Source organism: Leuresthes tenuis, unplaced genomic scaffold (genome assembly GCF_036924035.1).
Source record: "Leuresthes tenuis unplaced genomic scaffold, fLeuTen1.0.hap1 SCAF_20, whole genome shotgun sequence".
In the NCBI taxonomy this organism is placed as follows: Eukaryota; Metazoa; Chordata; class Actinopteri; order Atheriniformes; family Atherinopsidae; genus Leuresthes; species Leuresthes tenuis.
The window spans coordinates 7752830-7776441 of record NW_027325374.1 but is presented as its reverse complement, the minus strand read 5'-3'; the positions used below and the strand labels follow the sequence as shown (position 1 = coordinate 7776441).

The 23612-nt window shown below is 40.0% G+C and overlaps 1 protein-coding gene across 1 annotated transcript; it reads right to left on the bottom strand.

Moving 5' to 3' along the window:
* Positions 1-2006: 2006 nt before the first annotated feature.
* timp2a (TIMP metallopeptidase inhibitor 2a) lies at positions 2007-21292 on the bottom strand. Its single transcript, XM_072374182.1, has 5 exons — positions 20891-21292; positions 10089-10189; positions 9877-9985; positions 5670-5794; positions 2007-3955 (listed from the first exon to the last, which is right to left on the bottom strand). Exons 1-5 carry the CDS (start codon positions 21018-21020, stop codon positions 3758-3760), a joined length of 663 nt encoding a protein of 220 aa, XP_072230283.1. The 5' UTR covers positions 21021-21292; the 3' UTR covers positions 2007-3757.
* Between the last annotated feature and the right edge of the window lie 2320 nt (positions 21293-23612).

The following is a 23612-nucleotide window of genomic DNA, read 5'->3' as shown; positions in this document are numbered from 1 at the left end:
GAGACTATGGAGCACACCGTGTTTCCATTTCAGGGCCCATTCCTACTGTTGGTAAAATAATTGAACTTTTCAGCAGACTTCTTGGCCTTGGTTGCCAAACGCATGCATGGCCCATGGGATTAAGTTCACTGATAACTGTAATATCTTTTGGAACTGTAAGGAGCGTTTCAGACCTGATGGCGTGCGTCCAAATCGAACTGGATGCAGATTACTTGGTGCACACTCACGTCATGCTGTTGGGACGACAAACCCAAACATGACTGTACAGATAAGACTGAAGGACACAGCAGAGAGGCAAACAACCCACAGCCCTCTCCCCTCACCGGACCCTTTACTCCACATCACCCAAGGTCTCCAAAGGATGTCTCTGTCTCAGCCAGGACTCCAGCGACCACCATCTACCAAGAAAGGCAGGGCACACCCTCCTCCCCCTCCTCCTCCTCTTACATCATCAGCAGCAGAGTTCAAAACAAAGATAACATGCCATGATGCGTTCAGGGTCTCTCCTATAGTAGTCTTACTACCGACAGCTGTTCTGAGAACAAGCTGGGACCCAGTAGGATTCCTGTATTAGTGAGTAAAAGAAGGAATCAAAAACAGTCAACCTGCTGGGTGAATCTATATCTGTTAATGGTTCCATGTACAACTCAGACTACAAAAGAGACCAGTGTCAACGCCACAAAGCTAGCTCTACTTAATATTAGATATGTGTCCAATAAGTCACTGTTAGTTAATGACTTCATAATTTCACACAATTTAGATTTTCTTTTTCTGACAGAAACATGGTTAACAGAGAGCACGAGTGCTACTGTTCTTAATGAAACAGCACCCCCAAATTTTAATAATAATAATTATTAATATTATCGTTATTAATGTTATTGCGTACACACAGGCTTTCCTTAGCTCAGCCAGTTCTATATCTCATACGTTTACCAAGGCCCTTTCCTTTTGCTCAGTTTGGCTGACCAGCTGTATAAGAAGAGTCCTGGTTGTCTTAAGCGAGGCCTCTTTGCTTTGGGGAACCGTCAATGCAGCAGAAATAATTTGTAGACCTCAAGAGATCTGTGCTGCAACACAATCCTTCTCATGAGCTCTGCAGACAGATCCTTTTATGGCTTGGCTTTATGACTTCACATAAGACAGGATTGTGGCTTTCCATTTCATGGCCAGAAAATTTAATTCACCACCAGACTCCAATCTACTAGTAGAAACATTCCAGAGACGATCAAGAAAAATATGAAGAACCTGAAGTAAATTTTAAGCGTCATAGCAAAGGGATCTGAAAACTTCTCTCAAGGTGAGATTTAAGTTTTTCCTTTAATTAAAAGTTTTCCAAAATTTCTCATTTCACTAGATTCATGCAGGAAAAAAAAGAACCAAATTGAAACAATTTCAGCACAAAGATTTCCCAAAAATAAACTATATTTTGCAATAATAAGACGTTTGGACTGAGCATAAGTCAATCCCAAATGGCTCTGCCTCGTTTAGCTGTACAGATAATGATTAAAAAAAAAAAAAAGAGGCAAGGAGTAATGGGATAATTCAACAAAGGTATAGAACTTACAAATGTTGGCCTGGGGGCGATGATGATTCAAGAAAAGTTCACTAAGTATATACAGTAGTATATGCTTAGTAGTAGTATAAACTAACTCTTTCTATTTAGTTGTAAATCAACAAAGTCAATAAAATACCATTTGAAGCCAATTTTATGCCACTAAATAGGATCAAATTATCTTGACAGATGATATAAAGTCTATTTATTAGTTATTCAGACATTTTTATCTCATGGTGACTCCACAAGAAAAAAAAATACTGTTCAAATTTCCTACGAGGACCGTGAAAATGTGCACCAAATTCTCTGTCAATTCATCCAGAAGCGGGTGAGATACTCTCTTTTCAAAAGACACATTTCAATCCATACAGTTAATAAATGAAAAGCAAAAAACTAGAGAGGCCTGGAAAATGACAAAAAACGAGCTGAAATGACGACCCACAGGCAGTGCACACTCTTTCAAACGTGTGGTTTTTTTATTTGATAATACTGAATATTTTGTCCTTCGTCTGGACTTACACAAAGCATCAAACACATGCACAGTCCTCTATTCACACAAGATACCCATGTCTCGTTTCTCTACACCTCTCTGAAAAGGACTAATCGCTCTCACTCTCACGTTACTCCAGCGCAAGAGGACCCTCTGGACAGCACAGCTAAAAACACTGTGGACAAAGACAGCGAAAACGCACAAAAATCATGACAGGTATAATAATAACACTGAAAAAAATACAAAGTAAAGGAAACTGGAAAGAGTTTACTTTTAAATTATGCCTCTAATACTCAATTATATATATACTTTTTTAGTTAATGTAGCTTGAGGTGTATAAAACAGCACTGTAAACCTTGATTGAATAACTTGCTTTCTAGTACAGCGATAAAGCTTTCATTTAATAACTTGAAAGACGAGTCAAAGCTAACATTAAGTGCGTTAAGACCGTGTTACTCGTGAAATGAACCATCTGCGAGAATATCATGAAACTGCTGTTTGCATTTACAATCAACAGAAATACAAAGACACTGAAATATCATCCCACAAGCTCTTCTTGTTTCCCTTTCACACATAAAATCTGCAAAAAGATCCTTTATCTTGAAACCTCTCACACATCCACTGTTTTTTCTTCTCCTTACACTGCAAATATTGCCTTATGTTTTATGACTAATACAGAAAGAATCAGCTCGCGTTTGTGAATATGGATCACCAAAGCATTCAAAATAGATGAAATCTGCACCTGAGGTGGATGTGTCGGTCTTGGCGAATGATAAATGTCACATCAGAGTGTTTAGGCTCTTGTCTTTACTGAAACTCATCCTCAAAAAGTGCAAATCTAGTTCTAATGCAGTAAATAATAATCATCAAATAACAACAAAAGTATATGCATAGGTACTGTACAGCTACATAAAATGGAGGGAGAAAGAAGGAGGAAGAGTGAGGGATGTGTTACTGATTGGACTGCAGGACAGTGAAGAGGAGTTTTATTTATCTAATTTAGAGCGCTCGTCTTCACGCAGCATAGACTGGTCCAGTGAGGCCTGTGGTAGTCACAAGCTTCAGTTAAAAATCCCTACAAGAAAATATTTTCACCAAACAAAACCAGAGAATATCATCAGCCAAGCGAGATGAATCATGTTCTTTTTAAAGAAAGCATGTTGTGGGCGTTTGATGTCATCAGTGGCTAAGCGGATGAAATGAGGAAAGCACAACTAAGAGAGCAAACAATCATTAAAAGAAAAAAAAAAAACAGAAAGGCAACTTTGAAATTTGCTTTGGAATAAAATGAAGAATGAGGTAATAAAAGTAGAAACATGATGGATAAGGAATGATTGTGAAATTGATTGATGGGGAGCTGAGCTGTTAAAGAGCTTTTTGGGGAAGTACTCTGCCTCACCAAGAATTTATAACCTCCTGACGCCAGCCTCAGGAGGAAGTTACATCATCACTCGACCAGTCTATGTCTCATGATGCTATTTTATGTTTTTACAGAAATACTGCATCTGAGAACAACATTTGAGCCCCGCGAACGATAGGCTAAAAGTTGATTTCAGACCAGCAGGTAATTTTGGTCACATTAGCTTTGCCTTTTATAGATATTTTTAATTTTTTAAAAATCACTTTGCCCGATGTTGAATTCTTTGATTTTCATTTGAGTCGTTTACATTTATCTCCGTCAGGCTGTGCAGCGGGAAGTCATGTGTGCCGTGTGATTAAGGGTCCTCGGCATCCAGAAACTCTTTCTTGGGCGGTGCGACGCCACGGTACCAGGAGCAGGAGCCGTCTGCTCTCTTGACGCAGGCGTAGTGGTTGGCCTGGCGTCCGTGCACCTGCTTCTCGATCATCAGGTCAGTCCACAGACACTCCTCAGGAGCAGAGATCTCGCATGGCAGAGAGGGACAGCGCACAATCTGCAGAATAAAACACACAAAACAATGTTCCAGAGCTGTACCGACGATTAAGAATGGGTCTCACTTCAAATACAAAGAAACAGTACAAATAACCAGGTCCTTACCAGGTCTTAATATTAGGTAAATATGACATCACATTAAAAAAAAAACAATACATGACATGTTACACTGTGTCATTATTCATATAATGAAAAATAAGCCAAAATGCAGAAGCAGTGTGTAAAAAAACCCAAAAACATAGGAACTATGAGGTTAAGCCATGTCACTTCCTAATACTTTTGAGTCTTGTGAATTGTTCTACACAGTAAAAGATTATTCACAAGTTGAAAACATTCAAGATAATTGCCAAGACGTCCCAGCATGTTCACTCCAAGGTCAGACCGTGCAATACTGCACAAAAACCCCAAGGGCTACAGCTCAGACTCCACAGGCCTCACATTAAAGTTCATGTCAGTACAATTAGAAAAGACTTGACGGACTTGTTCAATCTTTATCAGTTTGGTTTGTGGTCTGAGCTCTCAGGCTATGCTCTCTCATACCGTAATAATGGTCTCAAAGGTTGTACAGCACATCTCAAAAGAGGCAGACTTTGAGGCAGTGAGGGGCAGAGTGGAGTCCAGTGGTTCACTCCATCCCGTAAATTCATCCGCTTACACAGGGGTGTAAATTAATGCATAAAAAATGAGTTGCTGTATTGTCTCCATGTTATTTTGACCAAAGCATGTCACAGATATTTCATTAAGCAAAGTGAATTTCCCCCTCAGGGGATTAATAAAGTATTTCTGATTCTGATTTAAGATCTCACGAAAATGTGTCAGCTTGTGAAGAAGGGCCATAATAATACAATAGTTAAGACCAGCGCTATGCTTTATTGGACACTCGCTTTATTGGAAAGGAGTTTATCCTGAATAACTGAGGTCTACTTATAGAACTAATGGCTAACATTAAGTTTGGTGTAGAATTAAAGATACCATAGTTGATTTTAACATCAACAACTAAAACCTAATTCACAAGTACTCACCATCTGATTGCAGTCAGATTCTCTTACTCTTGCTAATTCGTACTTTTCCAAAGTAGCTGTTGCAATAAGTGATGGTCCTGAAACTGTGGCCTCAGATACAGCAGGAACCCCCGATTCACCAACAAGGAAATGCCTAAAAACTGCGGTTTCTTGAGTAGCCATTTGGGACCAAGTCCATCTCCACAGACCTCAATATTAAAAGGCCCAACTGTTTACAGTCTGGTGCAAACAGGGACAGAAGAGGGTTGTGCAATGGATGTGGAAGATCAGATGCTTCCCTTACAAATTAGCACAAAAACAAGATGCCACAGCTTCAACTAAAACTTGAAGGGGCCAAATAGCATTTCATAAACTGAAAGGGATTTCACAGTGGCTAGACCCATAGGTAATTTACAGTATGGGGGAAACTGGTAGCTTCACTCTCTCCAAATAAAATCCATCGATTAAAAGCTCACAAATACTTAATATTGTGTTTGCTTAATCTCTGCAAATATTGAAGAGTAAAATCAAGAACATTTAGCAGTGATTAATCCCAAGTAACAACTATGGTGTTTTTTTGTGTAGTCTTGTCTCACTTTGTCTGTTGTGTCTGGATTTATTCCGCAGAGAGCAAATAGCTGCTGCAGATTTTTATTTTTTTTCTTTAACTGTGGGAGCTGAACAGCACACACAGATGGCCCTCGGCTGCCTTACCTTGCAGTCACAGCCCATCTGGTAGCGCTGGCTGAGGCTCTTCTTCTGGGTGGCGCTCAAGGAGTCCCAGAGCATGATGTAATCACACAGGGTCACGTGCATGCGCCCACCTGCCATGGCCTTGCCTGGAAAAGGACAAACAGCAATGTGCAGTTTCAAAATGACACGTGACAAAAAACAACCCTGGATGCATCAATATAAATGTTCCAGCTGGTCAAACAATTGATAACAGATTCATGGGTACACCTGATAAAATCTGTTTACACCTCGTCCTTGTGATGAGCTTGAGTCTGTGTGTCCCACATGAGAGCGACTAGTCAAAACAAGGTGATATTTCAAGCTGAGTTTACAGATCTGCTGAGACTGTGCCCTGTCCTCTTTACCACTATCTGTCTGCAAAGCAACTCACAACACGTTGACATTTTTACACTGTGTCCCTGCAGATGGGACTGATTCACATTTCACTGTAGTCCTTCCAACGGTTGACCCTTCAACCTAAAGAGAAGACAAATCATTTCTAAATGTGCCCTGCTCAGCACAAAGTTAACTTTCTTTCCCACCGCTCAAGTCTGAGAGAGGAAACGCTGGCTTCAGCAGTTCCTCCTCTTACAACTCCATGTAATTAGGGGCGAGAGCTTGCGGGTGCATCTCTGTCTGTGATGGAGAAACCAGAGCATGAATGACATCATGATCCTCTGTGTCTCCTCTACTCGCCACAGTGTCTCAATCTGATGCCTGTGTTGCTTCAATTCACAACACCATCCTCATTTAATATGCAAACATCAAAGGAATACTTCAACATTTAGCTGGTCGAGCTGGTAACCACTTAAGGTTAACTAAGTAATTCCTGGACAAAGGTCTCTTTAAAGTCCGCTGAATCCAAATAAGATGTTTATAAATTATGTATCCTGTTCAACATAAAAGTATCTGACTGAACAATGACAGAGTAGTTCATCTTAATGGTACTTTAGACTAATTTACTTTTAAAATGCTTCCCCAAAGGTTTCAAATTAAATAGAGCTGATGTATAATGGTAGGTGGTGCCTGCTCAGGCCACTGTAGCTGACCAATCAGAGAGGACAAGGGTTTTCTGGATGGAGGGGGGTTGCGTACCCAGCTTCTGTTTAACAGGAACCACATAAATATAACAGGCCCAGAAGGCATGCTGTACTTTAAGATTGGATTACATTAAGTCTCGAGGAAAAATATTAAGTCGATGGAATAGTGTTGTCACGATAGACCGGTATTGATGATAATCATGATCTTAAAAGAAGGAAATATCAATATTGATGATAATATATCATAAAATTAAAGGAGATGGAAATTTCACAAATCCAAGATGAAATAATCAGACAGCAAAATACCTTTTTCAAGTTCTCTAAAATCATTAGCTTGAATGCTTTTACACATTTAGACATTGTGACAGCCGTAATTTGAAGTAGAACAAACATGACTCTCCCTCTGTATGTGGACATGTAACACAGATAATGGTAACTCAGTTGATTGTCCTCTGAAGCGATAAAAACATGAATCTGTTTCTATGTGCTTCTACGGAGAGCAACTTCACTAAAATCACCTTCTGAATTACTTCAATAAAACCTCATTTACAGTGAATACTGTCAAAATGTGTGCGAATCCATGAATATAAATATGGCAAAAAAAAGTAGATGCCAGCAGTAAAGTGGCAATTTCTCAACATCTGTAATCATGTGTCTTGCTACTTTCAATTGAGGTTACCATGGTGATGGCACTCCAACTGAGTCAGACTTAAAGTTCACTCAAATTTTGCCCAACAGCACACTTCATAAACTCCTGCAATTCACTGAAAACCTGTAAAAGCTACTGACACGATTTGACCAGAGTGAGCACTCCAAGGCTTTGTGCACAAATCAGACTTTTATTTGTATTCCTGGTGTCAAAACAGAGTGCTGCAAAAAACAGTTGGTGCTGCAGCAGGTTTGCACAGGATTTTGGGGCGTTCAAGACTAAACATGATCACGTGATCATCTTTCTGTATGACCACTGCTATAACCTCCTAATCGACAAATAGAAGCGAAGCATGGAGTGACATGCAGGTCAACGTGACAACCAAAAACAAACCTGAACAGTGCAGATAGACAGATGCAATTAGTGGAATTCCAATTAAGAAATAAATATGGTTAAGTTGTGGCAGCAGAAGTCTCGTCTGTCCTGCAGCTCGGACCATAACCGTGCACAGACAGAGGAGAAATCACAACTTCTAAGTAAGTAGCAAACCAGTCAACGTATAAATAAGCAGTAGTAAATATGGAAGTCAATAGCTCATAAAACCTTCATATCTACTATCATAATCATACTGTCTGTACATATCGAACTGATGTTGCACCCTAGATCAATACCTGTTGCACCGTGTGGCTGGCTGTGAACTTACCTGATGGCTAAACCTGCACTGTCTAGCTGCCCTGAGAAATGAGAAAGTCCTCCTCTAATGACGCCTTTTTTGTATGTGTTTTGACATTAAACATGTCAGAAATGGTTAAAACATATGTACCATAAAAAAAGTACAATATTAGCACAATGGTACCACTGGTGCAGTAGCATCCAGTAACAATTTTTCCCAAGTTACTGGTTGTAATCTAATTGTTAAAGAACAGATATAAGACTGGTATTAATCGATCAACAGTTGGCGCTTAAGAGAACAACAACTTTTGGTTCAAATTTGCAGTGAAAGCTTTTTTTTGGCCATTTGAAGATAGTAGAAAGTATCTTTGTCCACAGGTAAAGATCAATCCAAGTATCACTTTACTTTTCCTTTAAAGCCTGAGGTAAACATTTGGGGCCTTATTATGCTTATTCTTTTTTCATGATCACAAACTAACTCGACTTTGATTGAATGTTGATTCTGTGTTTCACATGTTCTGTGATCAGTACCATTTTTTTCACAAGTCGATGTGTGTTCATGAAAGAAAGTGAATATCGGTTTACATCATATTTACTTTTGTTTAATGATTGCTTTTTCTTGCATGTAATTTAGTAAGCTAAAGAGACTTATAGATTGCTCTGTAATTGTGTCGTCAAGCTAGCCCTGTGAATGGTAATAATCAGGCACCTTTTTTTAATGCTGCTGCATCTTGTCGCTATAAATAGCAGAGTTCTTAAATAACTGACACGGGAGGACTGCAATGGGAATTGGATCTAGCACAAATCTTGTAGGAGCTGAATTTTCTCTATATTTTGTTGCCAAATATCAACGCAACAGTTTATCTCATGTTAAAGTCCTGCTTAAATATGAGGCCAAGCTAAGCAGAAAATCTTGTATACTTTTAAGGAAATCTTGCAGGACAAGACTTACGTATGTTTTGTGCCACCAGTTTTATGTTTCAATCCTTCTCTCAGACCATAAGGAAAACCTGACTTTCTAACTGCTCTGCTATGTTCACCAGCTACTCAACAACAGCGTTTTTTGCTGTTTTCTGTAAAGCCGAGGGACACTGAGGTTGTTATTTTCTGTTACTTCGAGTGAGCCTTCTTGCTTGAAACCAGCCGTGTTGAAGCAATATAAAATAATGGTTTTAGCTGCCTTGAGTTTACAAATCCTGAAGAAGGACATTGTTATGTGGATGTGAACCAGCCACTCAGGCACGAAATGTCTGGGGAGCTTGAGCTGTGCCACAAGAGACAATGACCCTCCCAGTCTCCACAGGGTTTAGTCAGCAGTGTATCATTACCCATAATTACATAAACAGTTACGCCTCCAACATGCCCGCCAGTCTTTATCCACTCACATGCTCGTCTGCCTGGCTGCACACACCTGCATGTCTATATCTTATTATCTGTTTGTGAATTCCTGCCGCTTTCCTATCTTTCTGTCTGTCTGTCTGCTTTTGTACTCTTTCACTTGGTGTTTTTGCATCTGTTATTCTCACAAAAATGAAAACAGGCATGTTTTACCCGTTCTAGAAAAAGTAACTGGATGTTAAAGGAACACAGCTGTTTACACTCTGCTACTTTAATCTCCAGAGTGTTACGCTGATTACTTTCCAATTCGGGTTCATGGTTAGCTTTGTTTTTGTATTTAAGCTACGAAAAGCTGTACTTCTTCAAATCTATTCTCATAGATAGTGATTATTCCCCATTCTTATTTTCTGAAATTCACCATTTTGATGATCGTTGGCTTTTATCTGTGGCAGAATGGTTGTACAACATGTGTAGATCTGAGATCACCAACCTGAAATCAAGTACTCCTTCTTGCCGGTGACATCCAGGGTAACACCACAGACAGCAGACACTGGAGCAGTGAAAATGGCCTCAATGTCCTGGTTAGGCCCCTTGAACATCTAAAAAAAAAAAAAAAAAACACACAACATCAACAAGTATCAAAGTATGAGTGTCAAGCTGTTCTACAAAAAACATCTTGAGGCATTTGGAGAACTTTCTTACCTTTATCTGTTTAACATCATATTGGATCCTTTTGATGGGGTTCCCATAGACATCATTCCCAGAATCCACCTCTCTTTCTCCCACCACCTTTGCTCGAATCACTGGTAAAAAAAAAAAAAAAGCACAGAAGCATGCTGTCAGATCCAAGGCTGCAGCAGACAAATACTATACTTATACTACTACTACTAATAGAAATACTAATATCATCTCCAAATAAAAAAAAATTTATATCGAAAAAAAACTATTCAATCAAGTTTAGCGCTGTAAAGGGTCACATCTTCACCATCAACAGTCAAAAACCAAAGAACATTAATAAAGACAGTCAACGCAGGAAATCTTCCCATTTCAAAGGATACATTTCCTGGTGAATCTGTTAAAATACTGCAGCTTTGTTAACATGATGCTACAAATAGCAGCAACAACAGAGAGAAATCAGGAGAGAAGCTTGAAGGGGGAACAAAGATTGCTGATGATGTTCTTGAGGAAAAGGTCAAATTGTGGAGCCAACCTGACATAGCAGCTGATTCTGGCCCTTCTTTGGAAGTTGTAAATTTTGATTTCCCATTTGTTATTGAAAGCAGCATCAATTGACCGCACCAGAGCCCGCCACTACATAACTAGTCTTGTAATCATTGGTGAAATGCTGCCAATATAAGCAAAAGCACTCAACATTTGCCTTTAAAAAATGAAAACAGGAATGGACGGACGTGAAGCACACGGTAAATGGAGCCACTATTTTACAATGTTATTTTGACCCGTTATATTACTTGACTGTTTCTATCTGCAGTGCTGCATTTTCCCAGTGTGGTCCAGTTAAACACATGACGAAACCAACAGTCTGTGGCCAAACTGCAGAAGCAGAGGATTTAAGTATCAATCGATGGGTCTTCCGCTCATTGATAGTGATCTCCTAGGCTATTTGCTGTCTCATACTGTAACAATGTGCTTCCAGGGTTTTTGTTTGTAACTTGTGTTAATATTCACGTTTGAATGTTAGCTCAAAGCTGTAGGAAACATCTCAAATAAGGCCCACCCAACTGAACCGAGGGATGGATGGAGTCAAGTGTTTCTCTCAACCCCCCAAAACTGGCTGCCCTGAATTAAGGTGTAAAGACTTAGCTAAAAAAGGGGATGTTGGACATGTTGGATATCTTGACCAAAGCCTGTCAAAGAAAATTCATGAAGACCCCAGGAAATTGCTCTTTGGCTCCCCATGCAGTTGTGGGATGCAACACCACTGTCATAAAAACAAATCTCCGTGCGAGCCCTGCACATGCACAACAATACACACGAGTTCTTTTACATGTTTGAGAGACAACAAAGACGCCATCAAACGCTCACAAAAATGCCAAGCAACGCTAAAGGAAAACAGTGTGGCGCGGGGCTGGAAACCAAAATCATAAACTGCGGTAATTCAGGTCCTTGGGCAGTTTTAGGCTGGGGAATGTGCACAAGAAGAGGTCAGTGTACTTAAATCTACTCGGAAGCACAAAGTTTTAAGATTCACAAAATTCTCTAGTGTTGCTTTAATGGTGAAATAACCTGCCCACAACATTACTTGGCTACAGTTAAGTGTTTTTTTGCATGTTTTTCATTTTTATGAATGTGCATTTGTGGCAGCGACAGTGGGCAGACAGGAGGGGAGGCTATCCCAGATCAAGATACTCATTTTCATTGATCATAAAAGAGATTGCTGTTAATAAAGTATACAAAATCATAATTTGGGTTTTATGTTGAACATAACCGGAGAAACAAAGAGATTTGCTGTCTTAGCAAAGGAATCTGATAACATCACATGAAGGACACCCCCGCTCGCAGCCTGTATGCATCAGGTGGAGATAACGTCTCCCAAATGGCTGCCAACTGTCACGCACTGAGCATAAAACTTCCACCAAGGACACGTCTCCCATCCTCTTCTCATTCACCTATACGCAAACTCATGACTGCTAACGCTGCAGTGCTAAAAAAAGAACACTCAGGGTGGTCAGACAGACAGAAAGTTGTTCAATTCTGCTGAAAAAGTCAATTCATATAGGGGGATGAATTTTTCAGAAAGCAGACAAAGTTTTAGCAGATCAAGATATTTAGTTTGCTGACTTATGAAACAAAGAAAAGCATCAAATTCTCACATTGGGGGAAACACACAGAGAATGTTTAACAGTGATTTTGTAAAACAGAGATGATCAACTGATCACCAAAACAACTCCTGATTATTCTACCAGTTAGCTTTTTGCCTCACAAATGAGCAGATTCACAGATTAGCACAGATTAAATGAATAAGTATCTACTTTAATAGTTTATTAGTCATTTTTTAAATAGCAAAACCAACCCATTTATTTCTATTTGATTCAAAAGGGATAATAAGATTTTTGGCTGTTTGGTTTTATGACTTAATTAGATGGTTGAGTTGGTCCTTATAATTTCTAAAGTTGGGAACTTGTATGACTTTTTGCGATATATTCTATATAACACTGTTTTTACCCATTTGTTTGTCTTTTGTATTGAACTTTGTTGTTTTTAAATTTTCTCTGTAACTTATCAATTCAAAAGTCTATTTCAAAGTTAGGTTTACATTATTTCTAGGTCATGCACTCTGTTTATCACAGACCTAGTGCAGGCATAGTCAAAAACCAGAGCAAACGGAGGGCAACACAAAAAAATCTACAACAATCCAGCACTTCCGAAGGACTGAAAGCAGACACTTTTAAAAATGATCCTGTTCCTGTAGTTGGAAAACTTCAGAACAAAACAGAACAGCATAATCGGGCCCACGGAAATGATGATGCGGATACCCAAATCATAAATGTCACTGCCACTGATATTAATGTGGTGCAACTTACACATCATCCTCTAAATCTTCATCCAAACCTCTGATTCTCATCTCAGATTATTCAGAAGCCAAATAACCTCCAGAAACTGCCTTAAGTCTGCTGCATGCACCACAACAATGAGCTTCTGCATCTACGGTAGCCCAGTGAGTGAAAACTCAACTGGAGGTTTCCAGAAGCTTCACGAGGGCCAGACACACAAACGGACTTGGCCTGCAACATAAACCTTCAAAACACAACCAGGAAACCATCCCAGTTTGAGAATTAAGGATTAAGAATATGACTTGAAAGCTGATACACAGAGAAGAAGTTAGCCAGAGGTGTGTTTCTCACCGTGTGTGTGTAGTGTGTTTTAATGGCCTGACTGACTTCAAGCTTCAGCTATGCTTAGGGCATTTATTCAGAATGGAAAATATGAGCAATACAAGGGGAAAAGAAAAAAATAGACGCATAAAAAAAAGCAGAAACAGAGGACAAGCACACACAGATAAACACACACACAGACGGCCGCTGGTGCTCTTACACCCTTGGGTTCAGTTTATGGCTTGGAGCAGACACAAATATGGAGGTTCATAGCTCCCAGAGTTAATAACTTCTTTGGTTCTCCAGCTTGTTCCTTTTTTCACTTCTCATGCTGATAAAAGGCAAATGCTAATATGCAGACCTGACTAACATCTGGCTGCTGACTGATTGTTTAGTCTATGAATTGTCAAGAATGTGAAAAAGGTGTTTGCCAACAAACTAAAACTTTTGAAATAAAATACAACATCAATTCCTCCAATTTCAGGAGCTGGGAGTAATTGAGAGGTATTTGAAAGCATTGCATAATTATCATTGTTTGTTTATTGGTAGCTGACAGCCAAAATAATATCTGCACTCTAAAATAAATGATTCCTGTGTTAAATAGCTTTTTTGGCCTGCAGGTTTAATTTGATTAAATTCTCCTAATTTGACATAATTCTTGTTAAAGCTGCTCTGATAAATACTTTCAAACTGACCAATTATAACATGATAGGAGTCGCTATTAATGCAAAACCAAGTTCAAGCTCGACTGAATCTGTACAACCTTGTCATTCTGAGCCTTTTAGCATATTTCAGTCTGTTGTTTTGACAATGTCACATCTTTGGTTCACTCTCAGTTTTCTCTGTGGCTGCAGTCAACAGCTGGTTTTAGTACACAAGCTGTAATAAACACACTGTTGGCTACGTAGGCCAAACCTTCCTTTTGACTCTACCCTTCCATTTTGCAGATGTAAAAAATGCTCTATGACTTTTAGGGATCAAAGAATCCAGACCTTCAACCAGGGTTTTGGGAGGCTAAGGGGAAGATATTAGGATTGGGTCTTAGTTGGCAAGTTGGCAGTGCAGGAGTGAAGCTGCTGGATTGTTTTTCAGGGGTTTTGTCTGATGTTTTTCAGAAATGCTGTGACTCTGCAATTTCTTTAACTAATTCTGATTCTTCATATACAGCTGATTACATTTGGCAGATTACATTTATTTATTCATTCTTTTTTTTTCCTAACATAGAACATATAAACTAGAATATACTAATATTTTTCTCACTTTTCTTCTGGAAAATTCTGCCTCATTTATATGTTCATAATAAGCTTTTTCTTGTGGATAAAGTCCAATTTAACATGTGAGATAACTGCTGCTTGCGCTTGGCGAGGCTCCACTTGCTGCAGGCGATCCCTTTGCATTCGTCTGCCAGCTGCACACAGAGAACGTTATTATCCAGCTTGAACAACAGTGCGTTGTGGTGAAAATTACCACATAGCCTGTTGTATTCTTTACTGTGGTTGGAAGGTTTTAGTTCTAATGTTTTCACATCTGACTTATTGATCCATAAAGTTTGAATCTGTGAAGCAGCTGTAGTGCACTTGCTGATTTTGGGAGAAAAGCTGCTCTGACCTTTTGCATTTGCACTTACTTTACTCATAGATTAAAGTATGATTTATCAATTTCAAGCCGGGGTTGCGTGAAGTTCTTCTGCATAGTCACTGTCTTACCTGATGTAGACAGCAGTCTACAGTCAGAAAATCCTGACAGATGATCCAAGCTAAATGCTCCTCACCTGAGGACCGTGAGAAAAGCGAACCTTTCGCTAGCTAAAACAACTCAAACCACAAAAATGTCATAGTAGTTCGAGGTATAATGAGGAGTTTTACGCCGCATTAGACAGTTTTTTAGAAATGTGTCATTGCCCTTTCTCAACAGCATAATGGCTCACAGAAACCTGGTCCAGGTTGCTGATCCCGTTTGTGTATACAGTGATGCAGAGTTAAAAGTCCCAATACAGCATTCAGTCAGACCAGTAAGACATTTTAGAGGTTTGCATTGTTTTGGATAGTGAAAAATATTGGTCTTCTCCTATACTTTTACCAAACCAACTGTACGCTTTTCACCTTCCACACTAAGGTTGTGATGTTTGTGTGATTTTGAACCATCGCTGGCAGATCAACCTGCATTTTCACACCTTTTTAAAACAGCAAAGCATTTCAGTCTCGTGGACTTGGTCTTGGATCTCCTTTTTCTCATCACTTTTTATGCACTAAAACAAATGCATTTGTTGGAAAGTCTTCCTGAAGCTGTCAAAAAACACAGACAGCCCTGTACATATATACAAGAAACCGCTTTCTTCGCTCTACCAACAAGATTGGTGGCTCTAAACACTGTTTTCCAGCAACACCTGGCTCTGAATACAGTGGAAACATATCACTCTTGTACTTCCACTTTTTATGTTACCCCCGGTAATAAAACACTAACAATGTAATTTCCAGTAAAAGATGTGCTTGAGAGTTAAACCTAAGACTGAAATTAGACAGATTATAAATTTATAATTTAGGATATGACAGCTTAAATGTTTGATTCGGCGCTATTAAATATATATATTAAGGACATAAAAGGTGAGAGGACTTGTTGGTTCAAAGATGGAAATATGCAAGAGCCAATCTTCTCAAGTCAAGTAATTAAACAGTGACTCAGACAAATCAGGTTTCTCACAAGCAAACTCCTAGTTTAGCTGCATGCTGATGCTTATGCAAATGTGCAGCTGCAGCAGCCAGAGTACACACATAAACACATACACAGCGGTATACCTGGCGGGCGCTCTCTCCTGCATTCCTCACAGTTTTTCCGCTCTCATTTCCTGACCTCATTCTGAGCCATAAACTAATGAACAAAGAATCAGCAGCAGGACGCAGCACTGAGAGGAAATTACCCTGTTATTCACAATAGATTGCTACTCTGAGAGCTTATCTGTCTACCTCTGTGTTGCAGACATGTTTACTTCACGACCCCCCCCTCGCAATAAAGCCGGAGCGGATCATCCTGTGCAGTCTAAACAGCGTGTTGCGGAGGCGACAGACTACACAGCGTGATGCTAAAACAGCACGACCGCCTGGGGCCCTGCAGGCGGTCGAGTTTCGCCGCAGGTTGGTCCCAAAGTCGTCTGATCAGCAGCAGTCAATCAGCAGCCAGGAGCCCCCCCCCCAAAAAAAACCACCAGCTGACCCACATTTCTACTGCTCCCCTATGCTCCCGACCAGGATGACGCTTAATGACTTATACATGCGTATCAGTTGCACTACGCAATGTTTTCCATGCAAACACCATATGAACACACACACCACATCCTAAGTGCCCCCCGTTCAATCCACATCACGACTATCCAGTCCTTTTTTCATACTCCAGTGCCCACAAAAATCATCCCTCACTTTCGTGGTGTGGTTTGTTCAGCTCCAGACGTATGTGGGCCTCCAGTTTAACCTGTCATTTGAACGGAGACAAATCGCCCCCTAAAACACCATTCAGTGAGCTTTCAGAACCTCTGGCAACATCTGTATGAAAGCCTGATAGATCTGGTTTTCCCTGCGAGGTCTCCGTGATAGTGGATGTTAGTGTGGGTAAGATTCAAAAACTGAATCCAACAAATGAGATGAAATCAGTGCATCTGTAGCATTGTGTCATCAACTATCACAGACCTTTTGAGCACATTTGTTCATCTGTTTTCTTTTCAATCGGTTCAACTTGTGATTTTGTTTGTCATCAGGGCTGCAAGTTACATTTATTTTGATTATTGAGGAATTTAATTTGTTTAAATCATGGATCAACTGTGTGAGTTTGTTTTGACTGCCGGTAAAAGTTGTATTTTCAACATATGCAATACATCAAAAGAGGAGTCGTAAGTCTCTGGTGACTAATTCCTCTTCTGCTTTGTTAATGTGGAGTAGAATCATCCATGACATCAGATTGTGCTCCCTTAGTGTCAGAAGCATAAAAATGATGCAGATATGGACATTTGGGATTAGAATTCTTACAAGCCTGGAACTGCTTCTTGTTTTAGGTTGTCTGGTCATTTTGACATAAAAAAGCACTAATCTTAAGGATGAGGGAACATGCATATCAATATCTCTCGACACGCATGCAGTAATCAGGCAAAGGCAGAGCTTTTTGTTTCCAACTTGATGTAAAAGGTATGCAGATGTATGACTTCCATAACAAATCCCATCCACCACAGTAAGTTGGAAAGTCTAAATTAATTCTAACCGCTATGGGACAGAAAAACAAGATGATATTGAACCATTGATACATGACAACCTTTTAATTTGTTAAACTGTAGTAAACATACTGACAAACTGTTTTATTTACATCACTTACTCAAAGTCCAACATCTCATTTCAGCTCTGTTTTTGGTCTCCACCAAATGTCTGCCTTTTTGGCTTCTAACTGCTATGCTATGTGCACCAGCTAGTTGTTAACTGCTGTGCGGTGCTAAACAGGTCATGTGCCACTACTTTTGAAGCTTTTATTTTTTATTTTCTAAATACAACCAAATAAAAACAGGGAGAGCGCAAGTCAAAACAGTGAAAATAATCGAGTAAAGATAAATCGGTCTGCAGGGCTACGAAGAGTCGGGTAATAATTCTCAATGTGCTAATCACTACATGTGGCTGCTAGCATTGATTAATTTGAACAAGGATTTACATAAAAATAGTAAACAACAGATTCAATTTTCTGTTAATTGGCCAAGATTTACAATAAAATCTGTTTTCAGTGATTTACTTCAAATAAAATAAAAAAAAGTCTAGCATTGGTGCACATGGTTATAAATCTTGTATTAGTATTCGGAGCATATACTGGCTGATATAAAGTTACGATGCTTTCTATTTTCAAACACTGATCAATAGATTCATTTGAACTAAACGCATTTCAGAACTCAGGTTATATTCATGATGCAGAAAGTAACTGACTGCGAACAGCTTATTAGCTCAAACATAAACCGATGCCTGTATTTCAATGTCTGTCTGTTCATTTTTGTTTTGTTTTAAGGCTGCTGTAAAAAGCTGTTGTTTACACAATCAACATTTCTCCATAATTACTTCCTCTTTTCTTGCGTAACGGCAAGTTGCCAGTGCTCCACTCAACTTAAGGCCTGGACCCATCGGCGCCAAGCATCACTTTACATTTATGCTACCTGGACCAATTACTGTAGATTACTTGACGCATCTCTTGCTCTGGAAGAGGTATAAGCTAAAAAAGTCCTCATGATCCTACTCATTTCCCGCAGTACAGACACAGAAAAGAAGCTGTACTTGCATCAAACGTTTTAAGAAATACGACCAATTTCCTGAAAGTTGCTAAAATCAGCCCAGGCCTCTTGCCTCTTGCAAATATCCACCGAGTTGAGACTGAAAAATTAACTTTTGCATCTAAATGTTACTCTCTGATTTCCTTTTAATTTGTATCAAAACTCCCGTGTGTAAAATTTTGAGACCTCTAGTGGAATAAGCAGCAAACTGCAGACAACTACATATGTGGCCGTTAACTCGCCCTTTCCAAGGGTGTAGGAAAAACAAAGGTGGCGACGCTAGAGACACTGTTTTGTCCCATTTGGGTAACTGTTGCAACAAGGTGTAGGGTGAGTGGTCCACAGCATTTGAAAAGCATTTTTTATAGTTTTACGGTAATGAAGATACAATTTCTTTTGACAGGAATGGAAAAATGATTGTGAATATTAAACTGTATTTCAGCCAGTTGGTTGAGGTAAGACTACACATGGGACCTTTAAGAATATACAATGTAGAAAGCATGTTTGTACTTCCATAAAACTAGTTGTGTACAAGTACTGTTGTCCACTTTGTATCCACTGCTACCTCTCTGCAGCAAAAAGGATGACGTCTCCCAGACAGCCAACCAGCCTGAAGACAGTCGACCGGGCAGTGAGGAAGTTCCCCTTTGTGGCCAACAGATTTATTTGAAAAGAAGATGTTTGCCTCTGTACATGTATACTGCTTGTGTGATTGTTGGATGGGTGCATGACACTGCATGACTCTTACGGCTTGTGGTCTGACATGGAGCCTCATTTTGTAGGAAAAACAGACGATGACACACACACAGACACACATACACGTTGGGTCAACTAGAAGAATGGGAGTCCATCCTACCAAAACAAATCTCAAATGTCAGACCACAACGTGACATTGTTGTTGACTATAAGTGCATTTCAGCTTCTTCTGATTTTTTGCTCTTTACACCTAAACATCACCTATCCACTTCTTCCTCTGCTGTGTATTATCTGAATGCTTCTGTTTGCATATTGTGGTTTTCACATCAGGCTTTATGACCCGACCCTACAATCATGACCCAGCAGTGACACTGGCCATCCCTGTTGTTTAGCGGTATGCACAGCCATTAAGGTGAGCTTCCCGTCTGCAAGGGCTGAAAAACCTTTTCTGACTCATGCACCCTTTAAAAACAACATGAGCACACCTTTACACCTCTCCCTTGAGACATCCTGTCTCTAATAGCTGCCAGCTCAGCGACAGACTGAGTCACACCTGAAAATAGATTGGTCTTTTTACCATATGAAATTGCACTCACTTGTAGAAACGTGTGTTTGATTAGAGCCAGAAGCAGGAAGAAAAGTTGGAGCCATGGCAGTGTGGTCTTTCACTTTTTCATTCTTGAGGATACCATGCATATTTTAACTTGCACTACGACTTTTATTGCCTTTTCCTCTACAACACACCCTGGACTGACAGCCAGATGTCTTGTAACCATTGTGTGAGTCTACCACGCATGTCGGCAGGGCTTCAGATGTCTATATGGGTTGTGAAAGTGTGCGCAAGGGTGTGTGTCCCTGCACTGCATCCGAGCAAAGTTGGGAAAACCCCAGAAACATTCCTATAATTCCACCCAGCACCACCTCCAGCAGGAAGAAACTGGACAGGAATGGAATTTTTTTCCAAAAAAAAGGGAGGAAAGCTTGTGGTGTGACATATTTGGTGGTTGAGATTCAACCCCCTCCTCTCCGTACTCTCTTCATCGCTTGTCCCTTCTCCTCTCTGGTGCCACGTTGCCCAGCAAAAGCCAGGCGACTCTGCTTTGTCCCTGATCTGCTGAGGATGAAGCTTAAGATCTGCAGTGATGGTCACAGACTTCCTCCTATATTTCAGGCTGACTCACACTAACACAGTGCACGTACACTGGAGAAATTAAATGAAACCAGAAGGGAAATATGCCACATAAGCTCATCAATAAGTGTCACAGATGCAGTTCAAACTCTTCTACTGTTTTTGAAATTGATATCAAGTTTACATTTCTTCGAAATTAGGATGCATTTGTGTTCATTTGTATTTTTCCTTTGATTTCCAAAATTAATTTCTAAAATTGTTTTTTTTTTTAAATCACAAAATATGACAATGAGACCTGCGTTTGTCTGCAAGTGTGCAGCTTGAATGCGGTGCAAATTGTCTGATCCATGGCCTTGGCCCTTGTGGAGCAACACCCCCCAACACAGACACACCGTCTGGCTTTCCAGTGGTTTCCACCCCCGCCCCCCCCCATACCCGCTACAGAGGCGGGCTGAGCGGCTGCAAAGCCCCGCTGCAGCTCCAATCAGCTGTACGGGACCTCGCAGCGACACGGCCCGGATAAACAACAACAACAAACAGTCCCCGTTTCTGTACTCACCTATGTCGGCGTTGCAGAACGCCTGTTGCGGATGAACCGGAGCGCAGCTGCACGCTTCCGCGACCTCCTCCGCCCGCCACAGGACCAGCAGTGCGAGCGTGCAAAGGATGCCGTTAACGAAAAACGGCATTTTGGTAAACACTTATGCGACGTTTTCAGCCTCTCCGCTGCTGTTTGTGCTACGCAGACGCGTTGCAATGTAGATCCAGCGGCTGCGTCCTTCCTCCGCCTTGTTTTGATCGACACAGACGTCAACAACAGTCGGACAGTGTGCCCGCTTAGCTCCGGGATGACGGTGAGGTCACAAGTTGAGATGAGAGCCCCCCCAGAGACGTCCTGGCCGTTGTCAGTAGTTGTCTGTCTGTCTGGACTGTTTTTATTTCAGGGATCGAGGAGGTTTTATAAAGCTGCCCTGTGCGACTCCTCCCCCCGTCAGTTACGGCCGATCCGGCAGAGGGCGCTGCCGCCTCATCTGGAGGCCAGGGTCCCCGACGCCGACAAATCTGTGCATTCTCATCCTGTGGATTGTTGCAATGTCAGATTTCAATAAATCACACATAGATCGTGTTTATCTCAAGTTTGAAAGCAAGACAGTGAAAATATGTCCTTACCTATACTGTAAAAACCTCTTATTTTGGACCGAAGAATTAGTTCAAAGAAAACATTTAGGTGTTAATATTAAACAATTTCGCCAGTTGGACATATATGGTAATCGATGCATGTTTGATTGCATGATATCTAATTTTCATGTGTAAACACACTATTTCAGAAAGCAAGTAATATTCTCTAAATATATAGTACTGTGCAAAAATTTTGAGAATCACTTTATTTCTTTATATTTTGTTTCTAAGGATCCATACTGTTTTGTGATAATTTAAATTGGTCTCAATCCATAGTTCTCTGGGCTTTCTGAAGGTCCTTAACTTTCTTTGGATATTGGCTGCTTTCTAAACGACTTCCAGTCCTGACTTATTCAGAAGAACGTGTTTGTTTGTTAAGCCACTTCACAGTGACATACGAATCCTTAAAGCATTAAAAAAGCGCCCAAGTCAAGAAACGAACCAGTGTTGTGTCTGCACATAACAGACAACTTAGCAAAGAACCCATTTTGAATACTAAGCACTTTATTACTAGCGGCCTTTTGCAAAAACGTAAAGACATAAATAGCAAAGAGAGGGTAGCTGAAAACTTGACAGAATCATGTTGTGTCTAAATCTAAAAATGAGGAGGCTGAAGCATCAGGCCTAAAAGGATTGAGGAATCTGGACAAGTGGAGGACAAAAGAAGAAGTGTTAGGCCTGAAAAGCTATCTACAGCCACCTATTAACTGAGGGGCTCATTTTCATTTGTGTAAATTCCATTTAGAAAAGCCAGTCATACAAAACAAACTGTCTTAATGTAAATCATAAACTGGGAAAGGTCCAGTGCATCTGTTACTTAGAATATTACCTGATTGCGTTGGGCTGTTTCTCTCTAATGCAGCTACAGTGGTATAAGGGGAGGATTCTTTAGGAAAATAGTGCTATAAATACATCTTGTTTGATAGGTCAAATGATTTATGCACAAGCTGCAACAATCCAGTGTGTGGGAAGAAGAAAGTCTCTGAGATGGGGAAGAAAACACATTTTATGTGACATTGTTGCGTCATGTAAAGATATCACTTTAACTGAAGTTTAATCAACCATTTTAGTAACATAAAACACATTCTTTTTAAAACAACAACAGTTCTCTATATAGCCTTTACATGCTGTTTCATCATGCTTGAAATCATCTTAAAGAAGCTGACTTCGTTACTATGTGGGTTATGTCTTTCTCAGTCCCTCTGCCTCTGTCTCTTCATGTGATCCCAGAGAGACTCTAGGATGGTGAGTTCAGGGTCCTGTGAGGACCAGTTCATCTGCAGTGGGCCTCATAATTCTTCTTGTAGGTTAAGATCAAAAGATAGTTGTTTATTACTATGTTTTCTGTCCTACTGTCCTGACAGAACAAATGTACAAGTAATCAGACACCACTGATGGTGGAGCAAGTATTTATACTCATAGTAAAAACGATTTACACCAAACTGTAAAAAATACCCTGGAAAGCTGTAAGAGTTTGAGTGAAATTAACTTAAACATGTTCAAAGTTTACAACATGTTGACAAATGTTGATGAACTGTTTGGAAATAAATTAAAAAAAAGGCAGGATGATTTTTAATGTCCTCACAGTTACTCTGAGAACAAAGTGAGGTCATTCTGCTGCAGTTCAAACTTCGTATCTATTCACTAAACATCACGATTCAAATAATTAGACTGAGAATTAAAGCACCAAACCGTCAAATATGAGAAGCAGGAATCCACAATTTGTGGGTATTTCTGCGTTTTAAAATAGCTGCCGATTAATTTCTTAACAGCTGATCAGTTTGGGCATCAATCACTTCAGCTCTGATAGTAATGATCGATGTGTATTTGAACCGATCACGAGGAAAGACTGTTTAAAACAGCCTTCTAAAATCTGTTTCCTGGAAAACTTAAAAACGGTCCACTGAAGGCTTTTATTTCTCAGCCTATGAAGAAATCTGGAGTTGCCTATTCCAGTAAAGGTGATGTCTGGCATTGATTTGTTCATACGGTTTGAAGCACATGTTTATGACTCATTTCAAAAGATTCATCACTGTATTTTACTGTTAGTAATAAAAGAATAAAACTTTACAGCATTCATGGACAGATAAAAACAGGGATAC